General features: G+C 42.2%; 2 protein-coding genes across 4 annotated transcripts; one reads left to right on the plus strand and one right to left on the minus strand.

Annotated features, from left to right (window-relative positions):
• The first annotated feature begins 247 nt into the window (after positions 1-247).
• On the plus strand, positions 248-9,324 carry LOC148893093 (arf-GAP with dual PH domain-containing protein 1). Of its 3 annotated transcripts, none has more exons than XM_089005795.1 (11): positions 249-552; positions 1,990-2,120; positions 3,373-3,464; positions 3,692-3,774; positions 4,057-4,169; positions 5,182-5,328; positions 5,403-5,486; positions 6,003-6,065; positions 7,091-7,162; positions 8,176-8,404; positions 9,066-9,324. In XM_089005795.1, exons 1-11 carry the CDS (start codon positions 474-476, stop codon positions 9,092-9,094), a joined length of 1,122 nt encoding a protein of 373 aa, XP_088861921.1. In that variant the 5' UTR covers positions 249-473; the 3' UTR covers positions 9,095-9,324. The 3 variants fall into 3 exon arrangements, with proteins under 3 accessions (XP_088861922.1, XP_088861921.1, XP_088861923.1); XM_089005797.1 differs by having other exon boundaries at positions 250-552; positions 1,985-2,120; XM_089005796.1 differs by lacking the exon at positions 7,091-7,162 and having other exon boundaries at positions 248-552.
• A 993-nt stretch (positions 9,325-10,317) lies between these two features.
• lgals2b (galectin 2b) lies at positions 10,318-13,148 on the minus strand. The gene is made up of 4 exons (XM_089005798.1): positions 13,065-13,148; positions 11,503-11,576; positions 11,248-11,407; positions 10,318-10,618 (listed from the first exon to the last, which is right to left on the minus strand). The coding sequence occupies exons 1-4, from the start codon at positions 13,065-13,067 to the stop codon at positions 10,472-10,474; spliced, it is 384 nt and encodes a 127-aa protein (XP_088861924.1). The 5' UTR covers positions 13,068-13,148; the 3' UTR covers positions 10,318-10,471.
• Positions 13,149-20,594: the final 7,446 nt, after the last annotated feature.

Here is a 20,594-nt window from a genome sequence, read left to right on the forward strand (position 1 = left end):
AATAACAAAAACTAAAAAAAAACAAATAATATATTTGTTTTTCATTGGCACTCCTTGCTCTGCCAATCGTCGGATTGCTGAGCCACACCTGAACCACTCCTCCAACCAAAGTCTGCCCCCTTCCCCCTTTTTTCAGGTCCTCAGGTGCAAGATGCGCAGTGGCTTTTTGCGCAAGCACGCAGGAGGGGAAAAAACAAGTTGGCGATGGACTTCCTCGTTCGGTATCGGGTTACACACACACACACACACACACACACACTGGTGGAATTTCCACACTGATTGTGTCTCTCCAGCATGGACGCGCTCCCCATATGAGGATTTCGTGTTTATCCAGTCTAAGGAGGACTTTTGGCAGGGGAACCGAGAGGAGCTAGACCTTGGAAGACCCCCACCACCACCCAGCGCCCACCGCCATTCATTTAGTCCTTCCTGTCTGTTTACTCGTTCAAAGAAGCAACTTGCATCTGTCCAACATGTCCATGTCCACTCGTGCACTCCGGGAAATCTTGCAACGGCCAGGAAATGACACCTGTGCGGACTGTGGAGCAGCTGGTGAGAATGACGTTGACTTTTGTTTTCTGTCAATAGGTGTGTGTTTGTGTGTGTGAGGATACCATATGTAGTGAGGACGTTTTGGGCGGTCCTCACAAGTTTTTTCATTGTAAAGGCTTCGAGAGGGTCTTTATGTGCATCTGTTCAAGTTTCAGAGAGGTCCTCGCAAATTCACCCAAAATGATTTTTTGGGGTGTATTTTTATTTCACACACTTTTTACTCACTGTGTGTGTGTGCGTGCGCGTGGTTAATGAGAGGGAAAAGTTCATACCACAAAAAGTAAAATGATATTTTAACCAAATTCGCAACAGGGGTGAGGACTTTGACTGTAGCCATTCAGAGACCTCGCTGCTGCTGTTATTTCAGTTTCAAGTCCAATTTTTATTGTTTTGTTTTTAAACAAGTTGAAGTGGGAAATAGGGTGACATTTAGTCTTCAAATGGAACACTAGTTCTTCTCTAAACTTATTAGCAACGGTGGTCCTCACTCCTTATCTGGAATTATCCGCACCTCACAAAACCATTGAAACAGGTATGTGTGTGTGTGTGTGTGTGTGTGTGTGTGTGTGTGTGTGTGTGTGTGTGTGTGTGTGTGTGTGTGTGTGTGTGTGTGTGTGTGTGTGTGTGTGTGTGTGTGTGTGTGTGTGTGTGTGTGTGTGTGTGTGTGTGTGTGTGTGTGCGCGCGCGTGTGTGTGTGCGTGCGTGTGTGTGTGTGTGTGTGTGTGTGTGCGCGCGCGTGTGTGTGTGCGTGCGTGCGTGCGTGCGTGCGTGTGTGTGTGTGTGTGTGTCTTTTTTGTGAGGAAAGTCCTGTCAGGGAGGGAAAAGATTTTTGTGTTTCTGCGACGTGGATTTGAAGTGTTAGCGCAAGTGGTGACATGCTGCACACGCCCTCGACCTGCTCAGCTCGTCTGTGCTGGCCTGCCGAGGAAGCTCCGCTTTTCCTCATTTGGCTCATATTCCTATTTCACAGCTGCAAAGTTATGGAAGGAAGAAGAAAAAGAATGAATCATAATAATTATAATAAGAATATTTTTCATTTCTAAGCGCCTTTCAAAACTCTCAAGGTCACTTTACTGTCACTGGATAAGTTTTTCTGTGGGTGAGCAGCGGCAGCCACACGCGCCAGCGTTCACTCAACCCGGAATAACTCAAATAGATAGAAAGATAGCTAGCTAATAGCTAGTTAATGGACAGACAGATAGATGGAGAGATGGATGGATAGCTAATAGACAGCTAGATGGCCAGAAATGGCTATCTAAATAGCTACTAGACAGAGAATAGACAGCAAATAGCCAGCTAGATCGTCCGCTCGATCGGCAGCTAGATCGTCCGCTAGATAGCTGTCTCGATCGCTAGCTAGATAGCCAGCAAAGTTAATGGCAGTTCAGCGTTGCCGTCCGTCCTTCTGCGAGTGAACTTTGTGTGTCGTTAGCGCAGGTCCAGACTGGGGTTCGACCACGCTGGGGGTGTTCATCTGCCTGGCCTGTTCCGGCATTCACCGCAACATTCCCGACGTCAGCAAGGTCAAGTCGCTCAGTCTTTCCCACTGGGAGGACCACGAGATACAGGTAGCCCTCAACAATCCTTTCTTTCTTCAACCATGTCCGCCACCCTTATTTCAAAATACTATCTGTGCTCGACACACACTCCCCTACTTACAAACATTTGAGTTTACGAACAACCGTACATATGAACATTTTTGTAGTAACATGTATGTAGTATTCTCTCCATTTATAATAATAATAATAATAATAATAATAATAATAATCCACTTCATTTATAAGCGCCTTTCAAAACTTTCAAGGTCACTTTACAGTCACAGGATACGTTTTTTTTCTGTGGGTGAGCAGCGGACGCCACACGCACCAGCGTTCACTCAACCCGGAATAACTCAAAAAGATAGAAAGCTAGCTAGCTAATAGATAGCTAATACATAGCTAGCAAGACAGCTAATATGTTCTTGACTCAAGTATCTAGCTAGCTAGCTAGCTATATAACTAATAGATAGCTAGCTAGCTATATAGCTAATACATAGATAGCTAGATAGCTAGTTTCCTTACTTGACTTGAAGATTGCATCGGTAAATTAACTTTATCCATTGACCTTTTTAATTTGGTTTACTAAATTATTGTTAATTCTGCATTGTGATTTTACTCAAATGTACGTATAAGACTTGCGCACCAATTGTACATGTACATATCTTTGTCCACGTACAACTGCTACATACAGGTTACTTATATGAGCCTTACACATACATTCCTGTGTTACTTCCGGCTAGAGTGAACACTGGTGCGAATGGCTGCCGCTGCTCACCTGCACACAAAAAAAAGTTCTTATCCCGGGACTGTAAAGTGTCCTTGAGAGTTTTGAAAAGCGCTTAGAAATTAAATGTATTTTTATTATTATTATTATTATTGTGTCAGGACGTAAAAGCTGGGCCAAAACAAACATGCGTATCATACCTCTGAAGATGGAGGTTACTGATTCGCTGTGGCGACCCCGTCACGGGAAAAGCCCAAAGGAAAAGAAGATTATTATTATTATTATTATTATTATTATTATTATTATTATTATTATTATTATTATTATTATTATTATTATATAACCAGAATTATAAAGCCTTTAATAGTCCAACAAAGGGGAAATTTGCAGTCCACAGCAACAATTGAAAGGGGCAGGTGAAAAGATTCCAAAAAAGAAACACAACTTACGAACGAATTCACCTTACAAACGACCGTTCGCAACGTATCTGGTTGGTAAGTTGGGGAGCGTCTGTATTTTTGCTTTTGGATGATTATTTGATTGATTTATTTTTGTCAGTTTATGGCAGCGAACGGAAACGAGCGGATGAAGAACAAATACGAGGCTGCCGTTCCCGTTTACTACTACAAGCCGTCACACAAAGACTGCCAGTAAGAACAGACCAGGTTTTCATCCATTGAGTTAGCATTGAAGCTAGCAGGCTAATTCAGCTTTTAAACTCGTTTTTTTTCGAGCCTTTTAAGAATCCAGTTGTTTGATGTCCGCGTCTGAAAAAGTTTACGTGTCGACATTCCGTGATTGATCTTGGCGATTTGGAACGAGCTAGCGTAGCAGCCACTTGGGAAATATGTTTTTTTTACTTTGCGTTGTTTCTCAGGGTGCTGAAGGAGCAGTGGATACGGGCAAAATATGAGCGTAAAGAATTCAGCGAATCAGGCCACAAGTTTACATACGAGGAAGGTGAGTGGAGACACACAACAAAAATGTTGCCATTTTGTGCCATGTTGGTTTGCTTGAATAAATATTTAATTTTGGGCAATATTTTCAAAATATTAATTTTAACTTGGACTATTTCTCTTTTTCTGCCAACGTACTTTTCCCTTTTCATAAATAGCCTCCATTCTCAAAAACGGCATGTTTACCTTGTGAAAACGAAAGACTACATTTTGAGGAGCGCGGCTGGGGGGGGGGCTTATTTTGAGTCAAATGACCCCAAAGCTAAGCTTGACCTTTGCCCCGCAGCGATTAGGGATGGCAACTTGATGAAAAGGGGCCGCGACAACGGACTCTTCCTCAGCAGGCGATTTGTCCTCTACGAACGGGAGGGCGCGCTCAAGTACTTCACCAAGCATGATGTAAGCAAACGTCATTGCCACACACACACAAATATATTGACCCCGCCCCCGCAAAAAAAATTACTGTATTCGTGTATAACGCGCATCCCTAATTTTCAATTAAAAATCGATATAAAATGTTGTGCCGCTTTTTCTCGGATTGCAAGTGATACGTCCATGATAAAAATCATTTATCGTCAATGTAGATCAATTAATCAGAATCAGAAATCTGATGATTCTGATTCTGATGCGTCCATGATAAAAATCATTGAACGACAATGTATATCAATTAAAATATGACAAACACTGAATGCAATCGTGTGTGTTGGGCGAGCTCTTATAGCTTCTCTGTTAGCAGGGAGAGCGATTTTTCAACAGCGTGTATGCGTGGGAAGCCGTGCGTATTTGGGTCACATAACGACACAAAAATAAAAATCGATAATACGAAATATCAAATGATAAAAATGACACTAAAAGTTATAAGATTTATAATTAATCAGTTTGGTGTATATAATAGTATTCAACAGAAAACGTCCTTTAAAAACAACAGATTGACATCGTATACTATTCTGTCGTATAAACCTTGCGTTGGCCATTTTGAATGCTTTTCGATTTACGACCGTTTGACTTTCGACCGTTTTGTTTGAACGGAACCCGGTTGTAACTTGGATGTATCGGAGATTTTTTTTTCCTCAGGTCTCGTTTATAACGCGCACCCAAACTTTGAGTTCTTTTTTTAGGTAGAAAATATTGCGCTTTATACTTGAATAAATACGGTAATAAAAGCGGATGGTAAAAAAGGACATTTTATTGAAAAAAAAAACATTACTTCAATTTATGCTCAAAATAAAACCCCTTATTTATGTATTTATTTATCCGTTTGGTTATTCATTGGTTCGGTTGTTTGTTTGTTTATTAGTTGCTAGAAGCAGGTAGCTAAGGGGACTTCCAAAAAAAGATGCACTTCAACTGGCCAAATGTTGTATTGTCGTCCGTCCGTCCGTCCGTCCGTCCGTCCCCCCCGCCACTACAGGCCAAGGAGCCCAAAGCGGTGATCAAGGTGGACAGCATCAACGCCACCTTCCAACCCGATAAGATCGGCCATCCCAACGGCCTGCAGATTACGTACCTCAAAGATTACAGCACCCGTAACATCTTCGTTTACCACGACAGCGGCAAGGTTGGCCTCGGGGCGGCGCCGTCGCCAGCGCGCGGGTTTGCCTCATTGCCTGATTCTTTGCCTCGTCTCTGCAGGAAATCGTCGACTGGTTTAATTCCATCCGAGCAGTCCAGCTTCACTACATGAAGGTGGCCTTTCCCGGTGCCACAGACTCCGAGGTCAGTACGCCCCACGGCGCCCCCTGGATGCTTACACCCATCGACATTTGTCTATCTAAAATAAAATACATACATACATGCATCTCAAGGTCACTTTACAGTCACAGGATCAGTTTTTCTGTGGGTGAGCAGCGGCAGCCACACGTGTCAGCGTTCACTCAACTCGGAAGTAACTCAAATAGATAGAAAGCTAGCTAGTTCGCTAATAGATAGATAGCTAGATAGCCAGCCATCCAGATAGTTATATAGCTAATTGATAGCTAGCTCATCAGCTAGATAGCTAATATATATCAAATAGATAGCTGGATAGCTTGCACAAGTGAAGAGCGGTAAATAGAAATAAGAATAAAGTCAACCGTGAACCGCCCTTTGTGGAGAATTGAATGAAAACTAAGATCTTGGAAGTGACTTGAAAATGAAACAAGAAATCATCAGTTGAAGCAATCAACGTCAAATGTGGCCGGCCACTCTTCTTGTTTCTTGGACATTTTGTTTTTTTTTTTTGGTTCCTCTCAGCTGGTTCCCAAACTCACGCGCAACTTCCTGAAAGAGGGCTACATGGAGAAAACGGGCCCCAGGGTAAGTCCCAATCATCTCATTCTAAAAAATAACAAAAAAAAAGCTGGAATACAGACACTCCCCGATTTACGAACACCATGCGTTACAAACGGTCGTTCGTAAGATGAATTTCTTCGTAAGTTGCTTCAATGCTATATTTTGTATGGAATGTATATTGAAGCCTTATAAGTAAGTAGATTTCAGGTTTATATAAGTATGTCTAAATAACCTGGATTACTTTGTACTGAAAAATAAACATTGAATAAAATAGATGCTCTAAATAAATACAATACATACGTAAAGAGATGGATATAGATGTAGCTAAATGAATAGAAAATAAATACGCAAATGCAGGAATAAATCAACTAATAAATGACCAAATACAGAAAAAAATACATGAATTAAATAAATATTAGAAAATAAATACACAAAAAAACAAACGTACAAATAAATGAATAAATAAAATTAATAAATGAATAAACCAATAACAAATAAATAAATAAATGAAACACAAAACAGATAACTACATATGTAAATAGATGGATACAGATGTGGCTAAATAAATACGCAAATACATGAATAAATCTACTAATAAATAACCAAATGAAATGTCTGACAAATGGAAAATTACATGAATGAACTAAAATTATATAGATAGATACATAGATAAATAGATACATCGATAGTTCCATAGATAAATAAATAGATAAATAAATACATGAATAAATACATGAATGGATAAATATAGGTATAGCTAAATAAACAGAAAAAAAATCCCGAAATGAAAATGTTTGGACCCCTTTGATATGTTTCTATCATTTTGAAATGTCCGTTTTTGTTGTGACGACTTTGACTTTGTGTCCGCTAACAATGCCTCTTTCAACATTGAGCTTTTCCAAAACCTGAAGCGCCACTTTAACTCGGACTCGGATTCCCCCATCCGTCTTTCCGCATTCTATGTTGGGCAAAACCAAAAGGCAACAAAGAAAACCGATCATGTGGACGTGACTGCGGCGCTGCTAACAATTGCTCCGTTGTTTTGCTAGCAAACAGAAGGCTTCAAGAAACGTTGGTTCACTTTGGACCAGAGACGACTCATGTACTACAAAGACCCGCTGGTAGGACTCCAAATGCTCGTCTAGCAACCAACTTGATGATTCCACTTTTTTGGGGGGAATAAGACGCAATTTTTTTTCCCCAGGAAATGTGACACCCAAAAATGGCACATTTCAAAATGCATCACAGATCTCTGATATCTCACGAAATGTGTTTTAGTTGGTTTTTTGGTGCTTGTGTACATGTACAGTTAGTGTAGAGTACAGTGTACTGTGATAAATGTGTAACCTGGCTAATGAGCTCTTCCTGTGCAGGAGTTTCAAGTCATAAATAACTTCAGTGATAAAGGAGTCTCCCTAGTCCTAAATTCTGTGCACGGACAGATCTCCGAGATGAAGATGACACTTTAACGTGCTGTGTCTGTTGACCTCACATTGACCCCAGGTTTCTCCGTGCTTCAATTGTGCACTCGAGTCACACATGTTGACTAAGCATATAATAGCATGAAACTTTGAAAGATGATCTCTTCTTATTCTGTCTAATGTCATGTTGTTTATTACAAAATGGCAGAATTGTCCACGTGCAACCTTTGAAAACCCTCCCAAAAAAAGAAGAGAAACATCTTTTTGTCACAGTTCAAATGAATCCTAACACTATTCACAATATTTTGTTTCAAATGTGTTTCATTCGAATCACCAACATGTAATTTTCTCATTAAGCAAAAGCAAGCAAACAAATAAATAAACTGTAAAATATTTCTAGAGAAGAATTTGTTTCTGTCCCCAAACTGTAAATAAATATTCATAAAAAAATAAAAAACAAATACATCATTGAAAAATAATTCCAGAGGAAAAAATTGTCAGTGTCCCCCAAACTGCAAACAAATAATGAAAAATCATGAAAAATAAATAAATACATAAATATATGATTGTTGATATAGAAAAAAATGGTCATGGTCCCAAAACTGCAAACAAATAATCCTGAAAAATAAATCAATAAAGCCCTTTTTTTGTGTGTCCAAAGCTTTTCCTTTGTCTTGTATTTTTGAACGTATTTCTTCTTTTCCTTTTTGCAGGACGCTTTTGCCAAGGGCGAGGTGTTCCTGGGCAGCAAGGAGAACTACAGCGCCTCGGCCGGCCTGCCCGCCGCCACCTCCTGCAACGGCGCCTGGCAGCACGGCATCACCATGGTAACGCCCGAGCGCTGCTTCCTCTTCACTTGCGAGACGGAAGCCGAGCAGCTCGACTGGCTCAAGCTTTTCAACCGCGTCATCAACGCTCAGATGTCCCCGCAGGAATACACCAGTAAGAAATTGAATAATCATCATCATCATAAATAATTGTCAAATATTTCCAGAGAAAAAATTGCAAAGAGCAGCCTCGCCGTCGCAAAAAAAAAAAAAAAAAAAAAGCTGAAAGACAATTTGAAATGATTTCAGAAGAAGAATTCATGGACAAAATATCATTCAAATTAGTCTGCGATTCAAATATTTTTAGGCCAGCAGAGAAGGCCTGGCAGGCCCTGACGGCCCATGCACCGCTGCTGAAAACCAAAGACGTCATATCACAAGGAAAAAAAGTCACACATTTTTTGAGTAATAGTGGCTATCTATCTATTTGCTATCTATTAGCTATATATCTATCTAGCTATTAGCTGTCTATTAGCTAACTAGTATTCTATCTATTTGAGTTACTTAGCTATCTATTAGTTATCTATTAGCTCTCTGGTTAGCTTGATATCTGTTAGATAGCTATTAGCTAGCCAGGTAGCTTTCTATCTATTTGAGTTATTCCGCGTTGAGTGTACGCTGGCGCACATGGCCGCCGCTGCTCACCCACAGAAAATAAACGTATCCCGTGACTGGAAAGTGAGCTTGAGAGTTTTGAAAGGCACTTAGAAATGAAATGTGTTATTATGATTCTGATTCTGATTCTGATTAATCCAAGTTGTCTTTTTTGTTTCCAGTGGAGGCTTTGTTCAAGCACAGACATTGAGCCAGCAGCAGATTGTTCAAAAAAAGCAAGACTGAAAAGAACAGACAAGTGGCCAACGATCAGACGAACAGCGCCATCCAGTGGCTCTTTAAAAATATCCTCAATCATAATACATTACAGTATACAGACAGTATATGTCCCTCATTGTACTTGATTTCTTCCCTAAAACTTATTCTTTTTTTTTACCACACTAAATGATTTTTTACCGAATAAAACATTTGTCGCCTTCACTTTCTTTTCATTTTATTTAATTGTATATAATTTTATTTTATTTTATTTCATTTTATCACAACCAGAAAGCCTTTAATCGTCCCACTATGAGGACATTTGCAGTCCACAGCAGCAATTTGAAATGTCATTTGATTTCATTGAATTTGAATTTATCTGCATTCCAACAATGCATCAAACATTCCTTAAATACTCAAATACCGACCGAATATTTAAGCGAGTACTTGAGGCAGTCCAACAATTCCCAACCGCACCCATGAGGTGTGTGTGTGGTTTTGTTTTTGGGTGGGGGTGTGGGGTGTGTAGGAGGGGTTGTGGTGGTCCTTTCCCACTCGCCTGACAAAAAGCCAACAGACGCTCGAGCTGCAACGGCCTCCGGGTGGCAAGTCCGTTTGGACGATCGGCCACTGACACGTTTGCTTCCTTTGGGACCTCCGCAAAAGCTTGACCCTCATTTTGATCACATTTCACTTTCTTCTTGACACTTTTTCCATGTGCGTGTGTCTCTTTGTATGACTAGTCTTGTGAGGACCGCTGACATTTTAGACCGTACGTAGTGAGGACATTTTGGACAAGTTTTGGCCGCTCCTCACATCCCCTTGGTGGCGTGCACCTACTTTGCCCGCGACTGGTTCTTCGGGGACGCCGGTTGCCGGGTCCCGCTCAGTCTGGACCTGCTGACCACGCTGGCCAGCGTCTTCATCCTGGTGCCCGTGAGCTCGGAGCGCTAGCGCTACCGCGCAGCGGCCCGCGAGCGCCCGCGACTCGTCGCCGCGCGGCCGCAAGATGGCGGCGGGCGCCATCTGGGCCGCCGCCATCATATATACAGTAAAGTCTCGTTATATCGATATCGGATATATCGATATTTTTTCGGACTCCCTTGAATATCGCTATAACGAGACTTTACTGTATATAAAGCCATGTGATATGAGGTACAGTAACACTTTTTGTCGAAAGCTACACACTTTGCAGTTAATGACTTCTGGAGGCATGTATTTGATGAGGTTCTTTTTCTTTTATTTTTGCTGTCATGACAAGATCACTCCCGGTTGTTTTGCCAAGAAAGATGAGGAGGATGACGAATCCCACAAAGGCCGGCCGGACCGGACCGGACCCGACCGGACCGGGCGCTCGCTCCTGGCTTTTCTTCTACTTGATCTTAATGCCGACGATCCTGGCGTCGCCAGCCACTGCAAAGTATTTGTACTTGACGTCGCCCAGTCGGTTGGGGAAGCTCATCATGGAGCCGTCGGGGAGCTTGATAAAAAACTCTTCGTAGTTGAAGTTAATGTAAAACTGGAGGGAGGAAGGAAAACAAAAAAACGCAGAGTGGACTTTGAAATGTGAAGTCAGACCCTCCGTCCCCCCCCTCCGCGTATCTTCTTAAAAGCCCCAATAAAGCGCCGCGTGATAACGTAGCGGATGACCTCGCATGGCGGCAGTACCAAAGACCTGATCCACTCCCAATCTGGAGCCAGTGAGCAAGACAAGACGTTTTGGCGTGACATCACGAAAAGGGGGCGGGACCTTGTGAAACTGGCCATTTCCGGTTTCATTTTGAAGTCCTTTTGGGACACGAAGTCATTTTTATTGGTGTTTTGCATATGACTCAAAATATCAGCCTCTGTGTTTTGGCTATTTTAGATGCTACAAAACGTTTTTCGGAGGTCACTTAGGAAACAAAACAAATGGTATCGCTTGTCCTTTAAGGCAAATAAAACAACTGGAATGATATGGAAGACTATCAGGTTGTCGACGTATATCAAGAGAAGAGATCAGGGGTTGTACGTATGTGTGCGTGTGTGTGTGTGTGTGTGTGTGTGTGTGTGTGTGTGTGTGTGTGTGTGTGTGTGTGTGTGTGTGTGTGTGTGTGTGTGTGTGTGTGTGTGTGTGTGTGTGTGTGTGTGTGTGTGTGCCTGTCCTACCTTGCTCTCCTCGCCACGAGAGAAGCAAAGGTTTCCGTCGCGGTGCTCTTCGCCCCAGCAACCTCCCGACATGGAGTTGCAGACGATGACGCTGTCGTCAAAGCGCGGGTTGAAGTGGAGCGCGATGTTGTCCGAGTCGTGGCCAATGTTGACGGAGAATCTGCCAGAGGGAAAAAAACTAAATAACCAGACAAAAAAAAACGGCCACATCCAAAGGGGGGCGGGGCGGGGGGGGGTAATCAGTGAATGACTGACCTGCTGCAGTCATCTGTGGGCTTGATACGGATCTTCAACTCCTTCCCCTCCTTATAAGACATGTCTTGGACTTTCTGTCATGGACAAAAGACAAACTGGCACATGTCTTTTTTTTCATGCCGAGTTGCCAAAATGGCCGCCCGCTCAGTGAAACAATACAAGTGAACCGTCTCAGTGGTACAGGAGTGGTCCATCCATCGATGAAAAGGTTTCTTCAGTCGTCATCTGTACTTCCTTCAAGGTGTCGGATGTTTCGCCTCTCGTCCAAGAGGCTTTGTCAGCACACTAAAATATGCCGGTAGCTTTGGCTCCATATATATATATATATATATATATATATATATATATCCCTACAATCTGCAGTACATATGCAGTTAAAAGCTAGCAACCACACATTTGACGACAGTGAGGTTAAAATCTTAGCAAAAGAAAATAGACGGTTTGAAAGGGGACGAAAAGAAGCTATTTTTATAAGACAGCAAAACCCTTCACTGAATCGCCATGGCGGGGTGAGGTGTAATTTGGATCCTTCTTACAAGAGACTTCATAGGCTTTGTTATGCTGATGATCTTTATTGTCAAATATGCTAATATGCATGACATATGATGATGTGATATCAGAGCAAATGGGGCAATCGGGCCAGTCGTAGACCATAATAGGGAATAGTCCTCTGCTCCCCCCCACCTGAGCGTAGGGACCTATCATAGCAGAGGTCTGGCGCCGCCACCCCTGGATATACATATAGGGCCAGAGCTACCAGCAACACTTTAGTTTTCTGACGAAACTTCTTGGATAAGAAGTGAAACATTTGACACCTTGAAAAAAGTCCAGATGATTGCTGATGAAACCTTTTCATCGATGGACAAGTGAACGTTGGGCAAATCATTATGCGACAAGTTCTTATCATCTATGTTGATGATCAACCGGGTGACGGCATAATCACGGCTGCAAACAGGAAGTGTCTGTTTGGACGCCGTCTAACGCGCTCACAAAGCCATAAAGACACACCTCATCATAAACCATCTGCAGATATGACATGAAATGGTTTTCGCGCTCTTGAAAAATAGAATGCTCCATTTTTAGATGCGATGGATTGATTGGTTGAGCTAATAGATAGCGATCCAGATAAATAGCGAATGGATATGATATATTTATATCGGATATTTTGGAACCTTGAAAGAAGTACAGATGACGGCTGAAGAAACCTTTTTTCATCAAGATTATATTTTGAGATGTTATATTTATAACCTTTTCATCGATATTATATTTTGCGAACTTTTAAGGGGGGTGTCAACATGCGCATCCTGGGCCACGCCCACTTCTCCCATTTCCTATACTGTAACCAATAAATCGGCTCAAGTTGATCATTGACGACATTGGAGCGGTCCTCCGCGTGAGCGATTCCAATTTGGACCAAGTATTGACAACAAGCTTTGAGTCTTTTTTGTCGCTTGAAAAGTTGTGATTGGCCGCTGCAAGAAAAAGGACTCAAACGTTGAGAGACGGGAAATGATCACGTCAGAAAGGAAGATGAATTTTGAGAGAAAATTAAGATGACTTACCATGTTGGCTTGAGTGTTGAGCGGGTCGCGCCTGGAGGGAAAAGGGACTCCAAGGACCACTTCCGGCCTTTATAGAACACAACAAAGGGGTGGGGTCAGTGATGGGCGGGGCAGGAAGTGGCAGGAAGTGGCAGGATACTACAAAAAAAAAAAAAAAAAAAATGCTGACAGCACCTGTTCGAGGAAAGTAGAAATATGCCTACATAGACTATTGGCTTGTCATCAATGAAATTGTACATTGTCAGCAGGAAGAACTATTAGAAGAACTACAAGGCGTGATGAGCTACTGTTAATTACGCCTGCGTAAGTCGTACGGACACGAATGGTCCATCCGCCAGAAGGTTTCTTCAGCCCTCATTTGAACTTCTTCCATTCTCATCCAAGACGCTTCGTCAGCAAACTAAAGTCTTACTGGTGGTCCTGGCGTGACGTCACCAACAAGGGGGCGGGACCTCTGAAACTGGCAATTTCCGGAATCATTTTGAAGTCGTTTTGGGACACTTTGCAGTCATTTTGATGGTTTGACTCAAAATAGCAGTCTGTGTGGTTTGCCTATTTTAGATGCGCTAAAACGTTTTTCTGGTGTCAGTCAGGACACAAAAAAATGGTGTGTCGCTTGTCCTTTAAAGTACTAAGTGATTTCTGCCGATGAGCATTGAGTGTGCTGCGAGTGTTTTCAATTGGAAGCGCGGTTACGTCCGTTGGCCGCCAGGTGGCACTGCTGCCTAAGACATTGGCCGTTGATGGAAAAGAGGAAGAAGCGACGCGGATCCGTGATTATTTCCACACGTCGTGCAGGAAGAAACGAAAGGGTGTCATCCAAAAAAAAAAAAAGATGTTTTGACTTACGGATCGGAACCCGGTTGTAAGTCGTGTGTGTGTATATAGATATAGATATAGATATAAATATACATGGCGATGGTCTAGTGTGTTTGAAAGTGTAAAGACGCGGAGGCAGGCAGGCAGGCAGGCAGGCTCTTTAGTGTCGCTGGCCAGAAAATGCTGACGGAGCGTTTTGGATTCTTCATCTTGGTGGCTGCCTCCACCCCCCCTAAGGAAAAAAAAACAAGGTTTGCTGACTCAAGGATACTCCTCCCTCCCTCCCTCCCTCCCTCTCTCTCCAGCAGCCTTTTTCTTCTGCGGTCGATTCCGGATGGATGAATGAATGAATCAACGCACCTTGAAGGCAGCTGCTTGTTCTTCTTCTTCCACGTCAACAAAGACGTACGCTCAAGGCTCAGTCATGGACGTTGAAGAAAACAACAACAACAACAACAACAACAACAACAACAACAACAACAACAACAACAGTGCGTGTTGGAAGGTCGGTTGGATTGTTAACTCATTCACTGCCAGACGTGCCGGAGTTCCCTCCCCCTATGCCCTGAACTTAACATCTTTATGGACTAGCCAGCTAGCTGGCTATCTATTAGTTATCTATTAGCTAGCTAGCTAACTTTCTTTCTATTTGAGTTATTCCGGGTTGAGTGAACGCTGACGCATGTGGCTGCCGCTGCTCACCCACAGGAAAACTGATCCGTATTATTATTACCATTATTATTTAGCCATCTAGCTGGCTGGCTAGTTATCTATCTAGCTAGCTATTAGCTATCTATTGGCTAGCTAGCTGGCTTTCTATCTACTTGAGTTACTTCCGGGTTGAGTGAACGCAGGCGGGTGTGGCTTTCTAATAGCTATCGAGTCAGCCAGTAGCTAATAGATGGCTAGCTACATAGCTTACGAGCCAGCTCGATAGCAAATAGATCGCAAATGGTATTTTGGATAACCGCCCCCATTTCAAGCTCAAATAACTCCAGACACATATCATTTAGGAATTCACTCTTTATTTGAATGTATGAAGCTTGTGCGTTGTGGGTGTTTATGATGCCCCACCGCAAGCTAATGCTAATGGATCATATTTGCGAGACCTCTTTCGTGGCACGTCTCGTTTCCCAGCTCTGAAATGCGGGCGTGCCTGACATTTAATGCTTGTCATTAGTCGCCGCTCACACTCACACTCACACTGTTTGTTTCGGAGCCGCAAGCGCCCCCCAAGCGACCCCTCGTCGGCTCCGTTAAGGGGAAGGCGAACGCTTTGACCCACCCGGCCCGGTGTCGAGGGGCGCTCCTCGTTGATGCGCCCGGCTGTCTTGGCCGGTGGGCACGACTGCACTCGGACGCTAATTGGCGGGCGAGCTCGGAGCGCCGTCATGCAAACTCCCCACCCCTCGCGCCCATCCCTGACAGCTGGCGGCTGGACGTCCAAGACCAATTAGAGAAACGCCAATTGGGAGAAAGATTGGCAAAAAGGGAGCCCGGCCGGAGGAGCGGTCGCTCAGCGAAGCCGACGTCCGACACGTTTAGCGCTAGCTGCTTGATCTTGTGCGGTTATTTCGGCGGCGTGTGGCTGAGATGCTAATTTTGGAGCGCTAATGGGTTGCTGTTTGACCACAACTGGCTTGGGTCCGTTTGATAGAAAACTACTAGTTTTGCTCCCTCCAGGTTGAAACTTCTCATTCAAAGCTAAAAGCAATTTCCAGCCTCATTAGACGCCCGCTGAACAATAAGAAGCCTTATCAATCCGGCGCGTGTAAACAAAGTCTTGTCAACGTCTTGTTGGCCAACGCACAAATGAGTGCCTCGCTCGCCGTTTCGGGCTGCAGCTAGCCCATAACAAGCTAAAACTGCGCTCAGTTGTGTGTGTGGTAGTGTGTGTGTGTGTGTGTGTGTGTGTGTGTGTGTGTGTGTGTGTGTGTGTGTGTGTGTGTGTGTGTGTGTGTGTGTGTGTGTGTGTGTGTGTGTGTGTGTGTGTATGTATGTATGCTGCTCACCCGCACAAAAAACATCCTGTGACTGTAAAGTGTCCTTGAGAGTTCTGAAACACGCTTAGAAATTAAATGATTTATTTGTGGCCAATGTCATTTTTCTCCACTCCATCCCCTGGCCTAACAACGGTGCCAGCGTCACCACGGCAACAGCCTCCGCATCCTCACGGCAAAAGAAGAAAGGTTGGCGTAATTGGAACGATTGTTGCCGTGGCTTTTTAAGTCGTCTTTTATTTGGGCCGCCGCGGCTCTTCAAAGGCGTCAAACCACAAATGAACGCTTCAAACGTCAACGACGACCGGGCCAAATGGGACAAAAGAAGACAAACGAGCAACTTCTTCGTCTTGCTTTTCGTTCGCGCCGGGTTTTTTTTTGTTCCCCATCGCTATGGAATCAGGCGACATTAGCATTTTCATTAGCATTAGCGCCCGAGCCAGCAACCAAAGGCGATGTTCTTCCACGCTCTTGTCGATTAGGTTTGCATTGCGAGCGATATAACCCCGCACGCATGCACGCATACTCACGTGCGCTCACGTTAGCATCCCACGCTAACGGACAGCAGGTGGCTCGGTAAGAAAAAAAACAAAAAACAGAGCAGCCTGCGGCCACAATGGACTCGTAGGCCGCGTTTATTTCCTGTCGCTGTGCCATGCTCCCCTCGTCAACTTGATGAATTCGCAGAGAGCGGCGTTAGCGCGTTAGCATCACAGCGACGGTTCGTAGCGCCAGTTTGTGAACAGTTGTCTGTTTTTGGGCCGCTTTGCGACCTCCTCCAGGGAAAAAGGGCAAACGTTTCCAAAGAAAATGGATGAGGCAAAAAGCGTGGGCAGTGATAGCTTGGTTTACGAATCCCTTGCCTTACGAACTTTGCTAAAAATGCTTTACTATACATGCTGTTTTTTTTGGGCTAAAAATGGCTTACTACAATGATCTTTTTTTGGTAAAAAAAACACCTTACCATACAAGGTCGTTTTTTTCCACTAAAAATGCCTTACTATAGATGGTCGTTTTTTTCGGCAAAAAAACGTTTTACTGTACATGCTGGTTTTTTTTTTTTCCGGCTAAAAATGCCTTACTATACATGGTCGTTTTTTTCATCCATAAACGCCTTACTATACATGGTCGTTTTTTTTCCGGCAAAAAACACCTTACCATACATGGTGTTTTTTTCCGGCAAAAAACGCCTTATTATACATGGTCGTTTTTTTCGCCAAAAACACCTTACCATACATGGTAGTTTTTTTCTGCAAAAAACGCCTTTATATACATGGTCGTTTTGTTCTGCAAAAAACGCATTACTACACATGGTGGTTTTTTTTCGTCCATAAACGCCTTACTATACATGGTCGTTTTTTTTCAGGCAAAGAACGCCTTACTATACATGGTCGTTTTTTTCGGCAAAAAAACGCTTCACTGTACATGCTTGTTTTTTTTTCCGGCTAAAAATGCCTTACTATACATGGTCGTTTTTTTCATCCATAAACACCTTACTATACATGGTCGTTTTTTTTCCGGCAAAAAACACCTTACCATACATGGTGTTTTTTTCCGGCAAAAAACGCCTTACCATACATCGTCTTTTTTTCTTCTGCAAAAAACGCCTTACTATACATGGTCGTTTTTTTTTCGGCAAAAAACGCCTTACTACACATGGTGGTTTTTTTTCGTCCATAAACGCCTTACTATACATGGTCGTTTTTTTCAGGCAAAAAACGCCTTACTATACATGGTCGTTTTTTTCAGGCAAAAAACGCCTTACTACACATGGTCGTTTTTTTTCGTCCAAAAACGCCTTATTATACATGGTCGTTTTTTTTCGGCAAAAAAACGCCTTACTATACATGGTTGTTTTTTTCCGGCAAAAAACGCCTTATTATACATGGTCGTTTTTTTCGCCAAAAACGCCTTACTATACATGGTCGTTTTTTTCGGCAAAAAACGCCGTACTACACATGGTGGTTTTTTTTCGTCCATAAACGCCTTACTATACATGGTTGTTTTTTTTTTCGGCAAAAAACGCCTTACTATACATGGTCGTTTATTTCGTCCATAAACGCTTTACTATACATGGTCGTTTTTTTCAGGCAAAAAACGCCTTACTACACATGGTCGTTTTTTTTCGTCCATAAACGCCTTACTATACATGGTCGTTTTTTTTCGTCCATAAACGCCTTACTATACATGGTGGTTTTTTTTTCGGCAAAAAATGCCTTACTATACATGGTCGTTTTTTTCGGCAAAAAAACGCTTCACTGTACATGCTTGTTTTTTTTTCCGGCTAAAAATGCCTTACTATACATGGTCGTTTTTTTCATCCATAAACACCTTACTATACATGGTCGTTTTTTTTCCGGCAAAAAACACCTTACCATACATGGTGTTTTTTTCCGGCAAAAAACGCCTTACCATACATCGTCTTTTTTTCTTCTGCAAAAAACGCCTTACTATACATGGTCGTTTTTTTTCGGCAAAAAACGCCTTACTACACATGGTGGTTTTTTTTCGTCCATAAACGCCTTACTATACATGGTCGTTTTTTTCAGGCAAAAAACGCCTTACTATACATGGTCGTTTTTTTCAGGCAAAAAACGCCTTACTACACATGGTCGTTTTTTTTCGTCCATAAACGCCTTACTATACATGGTCGTTTTTTTTGGGCAAAAAATGCCTTACTACACATGGTGGTTTTTTTTCGTCCATAAACGCCTTACTATACATGGTCGTTTTTTTCAGGCAAAAAACGCCTTACTATACATGGTCGTTTTTTTTCGGCAAAAAACGCCTTACTACACATGGTGGTTTTTTTTCGTCCATAAACGCCTTACTATACATGGTCGTTTTTTTCAGGCAAAAAACGCCTTACTATACATGGTCGTTTTTTTCAGGCAAAAAACGCCTTACTACACATGGTCGTTTTTTTTCGTCCATAAACGCCTTACTATACATGGTCGTTTTTTTTGGGCAAAAAATGCCTTACTATACATGGTCGTTTTTTTTCGGCAAAAAATGCCTTACTATACATGGTCGTTTTTTTCGTCCATAAACGCCTTACTATACATGGTTGTTTTTTTCCGGCAAAAAACGCCTTATTATACATGGTCGTTTTTTTTCGTCCATAAACGCCTTACTATACATGGTCGTTTTTTTTAGGCAAAAAATGCCTTACTATACATGGTCGTTTTTTTCGTCCATAAACGCCTCACTATACATGGTTGTTTTTTTCCGGCCAAAAAAACGCCTTATTATACATGGTCGTTTTTTTTCGGCAAAAAAACGCCTTACTATACATGGTTGTTTTTTTCCGGCAAAAAACGCCTTATTATACATGGTCGTTTTTTTCGCCAAAAACGCCTTACTATACATGGTCGTTTTTTTCGGCAAAAAACGCCGTACTACACATGGTGGTTTTTTTTCGTCCATAAACGCCTTACTATACATGGTTGTTTTTTTTTCGGCAAAAAACGCCTTACTATACATGGTCGTTTATTTCGTCCATAAACGCTTTACTATACATGGTCGTTTTTTTCAGGCAAAAAACGCCTTACTACACATGGTCGTTTTTTTTCGTCCATAAACGCCTTACTATACATGGTCGTTTTTTTTCGTCCATAAACGCCTTACTATACATGGTGGTTTTTTTTTCGGCAAAAAATGCCTTACTATACATGGTCGTTTTTTTCGGCAAAAAAACGCTTCACTGTACATGCTTGTTTTTTTTTCCGGCTAAAAATGCCTTACTATACATGGTCGTTTTTTTCATCCATAAACACCTTACTATACATGGTCGTTTTTTTTCCGGCAAAAAACACCTTATTATACATGGTCGTTTTTTTTCGTCCATAAACGCCTTACTATACATGGTCGTTTTTTTTAGGCAAAAAATGCCTTACTATACATGGTCGTTTTTTTCGTCCATAAACGCCTCACTATACATGGTTGTTTTTTTCCGGCCAAAAAACGCCTTATTATACATGGTCGTTTTTTTTCGGCAAAAAAACGCCTTACTATACATGGTTGTTTTTTTCCGGCAAAAAACGCCTTATTATACATGGTCGTTTTTTTCGCCAAAAACGCCTTACTATACATGGTCGTTTTTTTCGGCAAAAAACGCCGTACTACACATGGTGGTTTTTTTTCGTCCATAAACGCCTTACTATACATGGTTGTTTTTTTTTCGGCAAAAAACGCCTTACTATACATGGTCGTTTTTTTCGTCCATAAACGCTTTACTATACATGGTCGTTTTTTTCAGGCAAAAAACGCCTTACTACACATGGTCGTTTTTTTTCGTCCATAAACGCCTTACTATACATGGTCGTTTTTTTTCGTCCATAAACGCCTTACTATACATGGTGGTTTTTTTTTCGGCAAAAAATGCCTTACTATACATGGTCGTTTTTTTTCGGCTAAAAACGCCTTACCATACATGGTCGTTTTTTTCGGCAAAAAACGCCTTACTATACATGGTCGTTTTTTTGGGCTAAAAACGCCTTACTATACATGGTCGTTTTTTTTCGTCCATAAACGCCTTACTATACATGGTCGTTTTTTTCCCGCAAAAAAACGCCTTACCATACATGGTCGTTTTTTTCAGCAAAAAACGCCTTACTACACATGGTTGTTTTTTTTCGTCCATAAATGCCTTACTATACATGGTCGTTTTTTTCCGGCAAAAAACGCCTTATTATACATGGTCGGTTTTTTT

The sequence above is a fragment of the Hippocampus bargibanti genome, linkage group LG10, assembly GCF_051943395.1.
Source record: "Hippocampus bargibanti isolate YZ-2025 linkage group LG10, ASM5194339v1, whole genome shotgun sequence".
Classification (NCBI taxonomy): Eukaryota; Metazoa; Chordata; class Actinopteri; order Syngnathiformes; family Syngnathidae; genus Hippocampus; species Hippocampus bargibanti.

What these genes read in the sequence shown, in the direction of transcription:
- LOC148893093 (XM_089005795.1), top strand. Translation starts at nt 474, where the DNA reads ATGTCCATGTCCACTCGTGCACTCCGGGAAATCTTGCAACGGCCAGGA. An exon ending in AGTACTTCACCAAGCATGAT is followed by an intron (nt 4,170 to 5,181) that starts GTAAGCAAACGT and finishes CCGCCACTACAG; the next exon opens with GCCAAGGAGCCCAAAGCGGT. An exon ending in TGTACTACAAAGACCCGCTG is followed by an intron (nt 7,163 to 8,175) that starts GTAGGACTCCAA and finishes TCCTTTTTGCAG; the next exon opens with GACGCTTTTGCCAAGGGCGA.
- lgals2b (XM_089005798.1), bottom strand. An exon ending in CCCACAGATGACTGCAGCAG is followed by an intron (nt 11,408 to 11,502) that starts GTCAGTCATTCA and finishes TCCCTCTGGCAG; the next exon opens with ATTCTCCGTCAACATTGGCC. An exon ending in CTCGTGGCGAGGAGAGCAAG is followed by an intron (nt 10,619 to 11,247) that starts GTAGGACAGGCA and finishes TCCTCCCTCCAG; the next exon opens with TTTTACATTAACTTCAACTA.